At 40.5% G+C, this 10,886-nt stretch overlaps 1 protein-coding gene across 1 annotated transcript; it reads left to right on the top strand.

Annotated features, from left to right (window-relative positions):
- The first annotated feature begins 4,185 nt into the window (after positions 1 to 4,185).
- Positions 4,186 to 4,719, top strand: LOC125034182 (putative surface-exposed virulence protein BigA). The gene has a single exon (XM_047625870.1). It carries the CDS (start codon positions 4,186 to 4,188, stop codon positions 4,717 to 4,719), a length of 534 nt encoding a protein of 177 aa, XP_047481826.1.
- Positions 4,720 to 10,886: the final 6,167 nt, after the last annotated feature.

Consider the following 10,886-nt stretch of genomic DNA (forward strand, 5'->3'; position numbering starts at 1 on the left):
CCTCTCCCCCTTTTCCACATATTCTTTACCCTCTTTCTCTCTCTCCTACCACCGTCTCTCTCTATCTCCAACTCTCACTCCCATTTCCCTTCCTTCTTGCTTTCTCACTATCTTTTCCTCTCCCTTCCCCACCTTCCTTTTCTCCTTCCGTCCCCTCTCTTCCTCCTTCTCATCTTTCCTCCATCACACCTTCCCTCCTTCCCACCTTCCTTCCTTTCATTTCTCCTTCCTCCCTCCCTTCTTTACTTCCATTTGCCCTTCCCTTCCTTTTTCCTCTCTTTCTTCTTCTAACCTTTCTTCCCTCTCTCTTTCTCTCCCTTCCTTTCACCCTCCCCTTTTCCCTTCCTTCCCTTCCCTGTCTCCACTCTTCCCCTCCCTTCCCTTCTTCCCCTCTTTCCCCTCCCATCCCATCCTTTCCCTCCCATCCTTCGACCTAACCTTTCCCTTCCCTCCCATCCCTTTCATCCCCTCCCTTTCCTCCCATCCCATCCTTCCCCCTAACCCCTCCCATCCTTCCCCCTAACCCCTCCTATCCTTCCCCCTAACCTCTCCCACCCTTCCCCCTAATCCCTCCCATCCTATCCCTTTCCATCCCATCCCATCCCATCCCCCCCCCCCTCTGCCCATTCCCCCCACCGTCCCTTCCTCCTCTCTTCCGCACCACCACCTCTGTTACACCACCAGCGGACGCGAGCAGATGGATGGGGCTCGTTGGACTCCAGTGCCGTGATAAATCGTCGGTCAGCCCTCCACGCCACCGCCGCTGCTGGAAATGGAAGCCAGGCTAGAGATGGATGGTCAGCGGGGCAGCCGGGACAGCTGGTTGGGACGAGGGGAGGGGGTCGGAGGCAAGGGGGAGGAGGGGGATGGGTGTGGGAGGGATGGGAGGTGAGGGGGCATCAGATGAGGGGAGGGGGGGCGAGGGATTGGGGGGGAAGGAGGGGGACGAGGGATGGGGGAAGGGAGGGGGACGAGGGATGGGGGAGGAAGGGAGGGTGGAGGGGGGAGGGAAGGGTTCGAGAAGGGGGAGGGATGGGTTCGAGAAGGGGGAGGGAAGGGTTAAGGTAGACGTGGAGAGGGAAGGAGATGGGAAGGCGTGGGTGGGGGGATGGGGGAAAGAGGAGAGAGAGAGAGAGGATGAGGACTGTGCCAATCTAGAAGCTAGGGATGGGGTGGCATCAGGGGGGTGGGGTAATGGTGTGGATGGAGGGGGGGGGGGGAGTCTCTGGGTGAGGATCTAGCGTCTAGGGACACAGCGTATGGGGCTCTAGGCTCTAGGGAGAGGGGGTGATAAGTTGGGGAAGAGAGGGGGGGGGGGTGATGAGAGGATGCGGAAGGTGGTGAAGAAGCCCAGATGGAAGGTGATTACCTGTAGATGGTAGTCGGAAAAGGGCGGGGGGGAGGGGGCTGATGATAGGGGAAAAGAGGGGAAAGCGGGGAGGTGGGTGGGTAGGCTGAGGGGAAAGAAGGAAGGGCGGGGAGGTGGGTGGGTGGGATGAGGGGAAAGAAGGAAGGAGCGGGGAGGTGGGTGGGTGGGTCGGCTGAGTGGAATAGAGAGGGTGGAGAGAAGGGGAAGGAAAGAGAGGGTGTAGGAAAAGGGAAGGGAAGTGTGGAAGCTGGATTATTTGGCTTGATGGAGGGTCATCGGGGCGGGTGAGGACAGGTCGTTCAGGCGAGAGGAGGAAGAGAAGGAGGAGGAGGAGGAGGAGGAGGAGGAGGAGGAGGAGGAGGAGGAGGAGGAGGAGGAGGAGGGGGGGGAGGAGGGGGAGGAGGAGGAGGAGGAGGAGGAGGGGGGGGGGAGGGGGAGGAGGTAGAAGCACGAATAATGTAAGAAAAGGAAGAAGGAGAGAGGAGGAGGAAGGGGGAGAGATGATGATACTTTCGGGAGGAAGAGAAGGAGGAAGAGGAGGAGGAGGAGGAGGAGGGGGGGTGGGAGCACGAATAATGTGAGAAAAGGAAGAAGGAGAAAGAATGATGCTTTTTGGGAGGGCGCAGAGGAGGAGGAGGAGGAGGAGGAGGAGGAGGAGGAGGAGGAGGTAGAGGACGACGGCGACGAGGACGAGGAGGATGAGAGGGTAGAGAGAGGAGGGGGAGGAGGAGAAGGAAGAGGAACAGATGGAAGGAAAGGGAGGAGGAGATCTAAGTATGAAAGTGAAAATGGAGGAAGAGGAAACAGAAGGGGATAATTAGCAGCAACCAAAACAATAAAGATGAGATAATGATAACAACAATGATAATAATAATTATAACAAAATAGCCTACGACAACAAAAACAAATCCAACAACAAAACAGCAACAGCAGGAATAAAAACGCTCGTAGTAACAGTAAACAGCTTAAAATAGAAGACAGATAAAGAAGAGAGAGAAACACACACACGCACACACACACACACACACACAAGAGAGAGAGAGAGCGAGAGAGCGAGAGAGAGAGAGAGAGAGAGAGAGAGAGAGAGAGAGAGAGAGAGAGAGAGAGAGAGAGAGAGAGAGAGAGAGAGAGAGAGAGAGAGAGAGAGAGAGAGAGAGGTCGGGTGTGTTTATGTGCGTATTCGTCTCTTTGTTTTTGTTTTTGTTTTTCTGTATGTTTGTTAATTTTGTATCTTTATGTGTGTTTCTATCTGTATGTCTATGTTCCTGCAGATAGTCAGTGATATATATGAAACATAAATTTGATTACGATATGTTTTAAGATTGAAATTAGATTTATTTTTCAGAGAGAGAGAGAGAGAGAGAGAGAGAGAGAGAGAGAGAGAGAGAGAGAGAGAGAGAGAGAGAGAGAGAGAGAGAGAGAGAGAGAGAGCGATCGAGAAACATAAACAAAGCAGGATGAAAAACGCTTTAATGATACGTTATCTCTTGCAGCGGAGGATATGATAACATATAATCTCTTAGTTATGAATTCCCGCGACGTAAAAATTCCCGAAAAATCACCATCCATCATCGACAAACTGTGCTGGATGAGAGGGGTCGAGTAGATAGCGAGTTCTCGTCAATTAATCGATAAGAACAAGGATTGAAATTATATGCAAATGAGGCCGCTGTGGATGGAGATAGAGTGACAGATGACATTATATCTTATACGAAGCTAGGGATTAGGTGACACGCTGATGCATACGGAGACGGAGAAACCTGATAATTTTGTGATAAAGAGCGAACATACACTCAGGTCCCGGGTCGTAAATGTTAAGCCTTTGAATACGAGAACAAGAACCTGTTGTTTCTGATATTTTGAGAGAGAACATGAGTGGAATATATGACAGGGAACGATATTTATCCTTTGCGGCAACACCCACTGATTCACAACTCTGACACATGTGTATATAAACAGACACGTACACACACATGTACACAAATCATATAAGCGAGTTCGGGTGTGTTTGTGTGCGTATGCGTCTCTTTGTTTTTGTTTTTGTTTTTGGGTATTTTTGTTAATTTTGTATCTTTATGTGTGTTTCCATCTGGATGTCTATGTTCCTGTAGATAGTCAGTGATATATATGAAACATAAATTTGATTACGATATATTTTAAGATTGAAATTAGATTTTTTTCAGAGATAAAGAGAGATAGAGATAGAGAGAGAGAGACAGAGTGAGTGAGAGAGTTCGGGTGTGTTTGTGTGCGTATGCGTCTCTTTGTTTTTGTTTTTGTTTTTGGGTATGTTTGTTAATTTTGTATCTTTATGTGTGTTTCCATCTGTATGTCTACGTTCCTGTAGATAGTCAGGGATATATATGAAACATAAATTTGATTACGATGTATTTTAGGATTAAAATTAGATTTTTTGCAGGGAGAGAGAGAGAGAGAGAGAGAGAGAGAGAGAGAGAGAGAGAGAGAGAGAGAGAGAGAGAGAGAGAGAGAGAGAGAGACTATTAATCTATCAATCTTTCTAGATATATAGATAGGTAGAAAGACAGATAAATAGATAGATAGATAGATAGATAGATAGATAGATAGATAGATAGATAGATAGATAGAAAGAGTGAGAGAGAAGAAGAAGAAGCGAGAGACAAATAACATTCACTCGCCAACATTCCTCCAGGAAATCTATGGCCGTCCCCTGCAAACCCCAACGGGAATACTTGTTGCCACTCCCCAAGAATCCCCACCCAAGAGAGAGGAAGCGATCCCCAGCTTCCTCATCCACCTCGCCAACACGCTCTTTCACTCGTCATCAGCCATGAGGAATGCGGCTTACAACTGCTCATCAACTTGAAGAAAAAGATGTGCCTCTCCTCATCCTCTCCTCATCCGACGACCCACTCGACGACCCACTCGACGACCCGCCCGACGACCCACTCGACGACCCGCCCGACGACCCACTCGACGACCCGCCCGACGACCCGCCCGACGACCCGCCCGACGACCCACTCGACGACCCGCCCGACGACCCACTCGACGACCCGCCCGACGACCCGCCCGACGACCCGCCCGACGACCCACCTGACGACTCACTCGACGACCCACCCGACGACCCACCCGACGACCCACCCGACGACCCAATCGACGACCCATTCGACGACTCACTCGACGACCCACCCGACGACCCACCCGACGACCCACTCGACGACCCACCCGACAACCCCCCCTCCCACTCGACGACCCACCCGACGACCCTCCCCACCCGACGACCCACCCAACGAACCCACTCCCCCCCCCCCCCCCCCATCCCGGCTCGTAGAAGAGATGCTACAGGTCTTCGAGGCGGCAGAAACCTTTAGCCTGATGTCTGATTTTTCGGTTTCGAGATCTTGGCATCAGAAAATTGGGTAAAGAAGAAGGAGAAGAAGAAGAAGAAGAAGATGAAGAAGAAATGGAGGGATGTCGAAATACACGGTGAGGGAAGGGGGGAGGGGTGAGAGAAGGGGTAGAGAGGAGAGGGAGGGAAAGGAAAAAATGGTGGAAGGAAGGGAGGGTTGAAGGGGGAGAAATGGGAAGGATAGAGAGAGGGAAAGAGATAGATTAGATAGATAGATAGATAGATAGATAGATAGATAGATAGATAGAGAGAGAGGGGGGGGAGAGAGAGGGAAAAAAGAGAGAGAGAGAAAGAGAGAGAGAGAGAGAGAGAGAGAGAGAGAGAGAGAGAGAGAGAGAGAGAGAGAAGAGAGAGAGAGAGAGAGAGAGAGAAGAGAGAGAGAGAGAGAGAGAGAGAGAGAAGGCAAAAGAAAAGGAAAAAGACGAAAACCCGCTCTTCCTCTCTTTTCTCTCCCCTCTCCCCTCTCCCCACTCCCCTCTGCAACCGCTTGGCACAAGATAAATCAACTGCGGCGCTCTCCAACTCTCACTCTCGTTTCCTCTCATCTTCCCCCATCCCTTCCTTCTTCCCCTGCCCCCTCCCCACCCTGCCCTCCCCTCCTCCTCCCCACCATCCCCTCCTCCTCCTCCTCCTCCTCGTCTCCCCCTTTCATACCCCCTCCCCCCCACCCTGTCTCAGACTCTCCCACGAAGCTCAGATAAATCACCGGGAAGTTGCAGTGGACGGAGGTGAGAGATGCGCGCGCGCCATGCCACTTCTCACACTGGCTACGGGGTTGGAGATAGGATGGGAGGGGGAGATGGCGGGGGGGGGGGGGGGGGGGAGACGGGCTGCCGATGATGCTGATGCTGGTGACGGTGATAAAGAGGAGGAGGTGGTGGAGGAGGAGGAGGAGGAGGAGGAAGTGGATGAGGTGGGGGAGGAGGTGGAGGAAGTGGAGGTGAGGGAGGTGGTGATGGAGGAGGAGGAGGAAGTGGAAGAGGTGGGGGAGGAGGAGGAGTAAGTGGAGGTGAGGGAGGTGGTGGTGGAGGAGGAGGAGGTGGTGTAGGAGATGGAGGTGGAGGAGAAGGAGAAAGAGAAGGAAGAAGAACAGGAGTAGGAGTTGGAAATAGAAGTGCAAGAGGAGGAGGAGGAGAAGGAAAAGCAGGAGAAGAAAGTGAAAATTGAATAAAAGGAAAAGGAAGAGTAGGAAGAAGAAGAGGAGAAAATTAAGATGGAGGTGGAAGAGGAGGAGGAGGAGGAGGAGAAGGAGACAAAGAAGTAAGGTTGGGGAAGAAGATAGAAGAGGGTAGGAGGCATAGGAGGTGACTACGATAAGAAAATTCAGTATAAGAAAGTATGTTGATTAGGATATAGAATCAGATAAAAAAAAAAAAAAAAAAAAAAAATTAGATAAAGAGTTAATGAAGAAAGAAAAGACATAGCTCTCAGAGGGGTGGGGGGATGAGAGAAAAAAGCAAAATACATAAATCAAAAAGAAAACAAACTAAAAGGAATAGGAAATGGGAATGGGAATGAGGGAAGAATAATATGAAATTTTGGAAAAGATGATAAGGAAGAGAATGACGTTACAAGAAAAAGATATCTTGGTAAGAGCACCCCCCCCCCCCCGAGAGAAAGAGAGAGAGAGAGAGAGAGAGAGAGAGAGAGAGAGAGAGAGAGAGAGAGAGAGAGAGAGAGAGAGAGAGAGAGACAGAGAGAGAGAGAGAGTGTGTGTGTGTGAGAGAGAGAGAGTGAGAAAGAGAGAGAGAGAGAGAGAGGGAGGGAGGGAGGGAGAGAGAGAGAGAGAGAGAGAGAGAGAGAGAGAGAGAGAGAGAGAGAGAGAGAGGGAGAGAGAGAGAGAGAGAGAGAGAGACAGAGAGAGAGAGGGAGGGAGGGAGAGAGATATAGAGGGAGAGGGAGAGAGAGAGAGAGAGAGAGAGAGAGAGAGAGAGAGAGAGAGAGAGAGAGAGAGAGAGAGAGAGAGAGAGAGAGAAAGAGAGAGAGAGAGAGAGAAGAGAGAGAGAGAGAGAGAGAGAGAGAGAGAGAGAGAGAGAGAGAGAGAGAAAGAGAGAGAGAGAAATGTATATATGAAAACAAGTGGAAATGAGGAAACAAACCCAAAAAATAAATAAAATAAAAACCATTAATAGAAAAAAAGAAAACTAAATACAAGACAGATAAAAAAAAAAAAAAAAAAAAAAGCTTTTAAGAATAATGATAAATCTTGGGACAAAATAAATGTCTCGGCTACAGCGGGAAAGCATTCAAGACAAGGTGATTTATTGCCCATTTCCATCTAAATTTGCAACAGAGCAACGTTCTTAGAAATAATGATATTCGGCGAAACATTTGGTGAATCTGAGACTATTTTTTACGTAAGCGGTGTTTGTTGTTCATAAAATTTGTTTACAAATGTTCAATAAACCTAAATGTGAAGAAGAAATAATGGTGATAATAATAGTGAAAATAATGGTGATGATAATAATAATGATAATAACAATAGATAATGATAATAATAATGATGATATTAATGATAATGATAATAATAATAATAATAATAATAATAATAATGATAATGAATACTACTACTAGTAATACAAATGATAATGATAATAATAATGACGATGATAGCAATAAGAATGATAATAATAATAATACTACTAATAATAATAACAATAATAACAGTAATGATAGTAAAATGATAATACTAATACTAACACTACTACTACTACTAATAATAATAATAACAACAACAACAACAAGAAAATGAGGAACGAGAACAACTACAACAAAAACAACAACAAATGTAAACGAAGAAACTCGGATAAAACAAGACGAAAAGATCAAACGAAGAAACCCAGAAGTCAAAAAAAAAAAAAAAAAAAAAAACGAAAAGCCCCCCCCAAAAAAACAACAACAACAACAACTACAAAGACACACAAATAGAAATAAGAATAGACTTTAAAAAAAGAAAAAAATCAATGAACAACAACAACAAAAAAACACAAAAAGAAAACAGAATAGACAGATAAAAAGAAAAAAAAGAAAGAAAAAAAGATAAAAAAAGGAAAAGAAAACGGGAACAATTCATCTTCGTCTTCTCTGACCAGTCTTAACGCCGGCAGGAGAACGATCACTTCTCGACGCTCAAAAAAAAAAAAAAAAAAAAAAAAAAAAAATGTCCGCGGCGAAAGAAAGTCAAAACTAAAGGGAAATTCGAGACATAAATAAGACTCGTGTAGGTGTTCGTGTTCGCGCGTGCGTGTGTGTGTGTGTGCGTGTGTGTGTTTGTGTGTGTGTGTTTTATTGCACATGTCTATGTGTGACTGCGTTTTATTTGTCTTTGGTTTAATTAGTTGTGCGTGCGTGTCCCTGTTTTTTTTGTTTTTTTTTCTTAATGTGTGGTCATGTTTGTTTCTTTATTTGTATTTTTTTTTTTACAATAATAGAGTTATGATAATAATAACAATAACAATAATAATAATGGTGATAATGTTAATAATAATAACAATAACAATAATAATAGCGATAATGATAATAATAACAATAATAATAATAATAATAATAATAATAATAATAATAATAATAATAATAATATTAATAACAACAACAACAATAATAATAATAATAATAATAATAATAATAATAATAATAATAATAATAATAATAATAATAATAATAATGATAATAATAATAATAATAACAATAATAATAATAATGATAACAATAATAATAATAATAATAAAAACCATAATAATAATAATAGTAATAATGATAACAGCAACAACAACAACAATACAATAAATATATCCATAAATAATTTTTTTTTTTTTTATCTCACCTCTGAAGGTCATAGACATTCTGAAATAAGAGGATCAATTAGACATTTCTTATTCATTGCAATATTATCATTGCAAAGCTGATTAACTGCCCGTGTTGCACTTATCATTTCTTTTGTAGGAGCATGAATAGAGAAGTGCAAGGAAATTGAAGATGAAAAAAGCAAGGAAAAAAAAGAAAGAAAAGGAGAAAAAAATAATGATAATAATAATAATAATAATAATAATAATAATAATTATGATAATGATAATGAAAATAATAACAATAACAATAACAATAATACTAATGATAATAATAATAATGATAATGATTATATTAATACTAATGATAATAATGATAATAATAACAATAACAGCAACAATAATAATAATAATAATAACAATAATGATATTAATTGTTATAATAACAATGATAGAAAAAAAATGACGATGATGATGATGAAGAGGATGATAATAATATTAATGGTAATAAAAATATCGATAGTAATAACAATAATAATAATAACATAACAGTAATAGTAGTAATAACAATAATGACAATAGTAACAACAAAAGTAATGATAATAATTAAAGGATTATAATAATAGTAATGATAATAATGATAATGGGGATAATAATAATAATAATAATAATAATAATAATAATAATAATAATAATGATAATAACAATTATGATAACAATAATATTTCAATGATAATGATAATAATAATAATAATAATAACAATAATGTTAGTAATGATAATAATAGTAATAATAATGATAATAATAATAATGATGATAATAGTAATAATAATAATAATAATAATAATAATAATAATGTTAATGATAATAATAATAATAATAATAATAATGATAATAATAATAATAATAATAATAATAATAATGATAATAATAAAAATGACAATAATGATAATGATAATGATAATAATAATAATAATAATAATAATAATAATAATAATGTTAATGATAATAATAATAATAATAATAATAATAATAATAATAATAATAATAATAATATTGTTAATGATAATAATAATAATAATAATAATAAAAATGATAATAAAAATAATGATAATAATAATAATAACAACAATAGTGATATTATAAAATTTATACTAATAACGATGATGAATAAACAATACTAAGAAACGACGAACATTAAAAAGAGCAAAACATGATTAAGGATAATAATAATGATAAAAATAGCCGGAGCAATAACGATAACAATAACAACAATGCCGTTAACAGCAGCGATAAAGATAACATTAATGGCAACGGAAATAACAGCGGAAGGGCATAAAATCTGAACAAAAATGATAATTCATTAACATGCACGTGAGTCGGTCAGGATTCCTAAGTCAAAACGTCAGCTGTTATTATGCATTGTTCGGAGGGTCTGACTAAATACCCTATTTGTGATTATGTTTAATAACTCTAAAACTTCTCTAATGTCTGTTATTACACCAATCGCTTGTCGGAATGCTTCATTGGGTCTGTACTATGAGCACGCAAGACGCAGATCTTAAGAAACGGGGAAGTAATGAAGAAAGACTATCTCCTTGGAGGTACATTACGAAATAAGTTTTTTCTCGGGGAAAGTCAGTTTTTTTTTGTTCTTTCTTTCTTATTTTCTCTCTCTCTCTCTCTCTTTTCTTTCTTTCTTATTTTCTCTCTCGCTCTTTCTTTTCTTTTTTTTCTTTTTTTTTTTTTTTAGTCAAGTGTATTTATGTGTATATTTTTTCTATCTCGTTTTTTTATTTTCTCATTATCTCTTTTCTTCTCTCCTTTTTATTTTTCATCTTTTTGTTAACAGAACAGAATATTTTTTTTCTATACACAAGTCTCTTTACCTGTATTTACCTTTGCCTTTATTTCTGATACAACATTAGAATTATCATTATTTATCATCATCAGGACTGTTCATTTCTACTATCATTTAATCTATCATGTAAATCATTTGAATATAACACCATATCTTAATAATAACGAAATAATATATTATCTCGTTTTTTTTTATATATATATATCTTATCTTCAAAGGAGCCAAACTGTATTTAATCAAGAACTAAATCTAAAAGCAACTAAACACCCATATCTTTTAAAATCTAAATACAAATATTCATATAAAGGCGAAATGAAATTAATCAAGCAAACATATATAAAAAACGAAAAAAAATAAAACGAAAAAAAAATAAACAAAAATATATGCAATACACACGAAAGAACGGTTTGGTGATGAAGCATGACACGCCCTTAACTATGAGAAAAGACAAGGGTGTTGATGCAATCTCTCTTATTGCAGCTGCAA

Source organism: Penaeus chinensis, chromosome 2, assembly GCF_019202785.1.
Source record: "Penaeus chinensis breed Huanghai No. 1 chromosome 2, ASM1920278v2, whole genome shotgun sequence".
NCBI lineage: Eukaryota > Metazoa > Arthropoda > Malacostraca > Decapoda > Penaeidae > Penaeus > Penaeus chinensis.

Coding starts and splice junctions, on each gene's coding strand:
- LOC125034182 (XM_047625870.1), top strand. CDS start 4,186: ATGCGGCTTACAACTGCTCATCAACTTGAAGAAAAAGATGTGCCTCTC.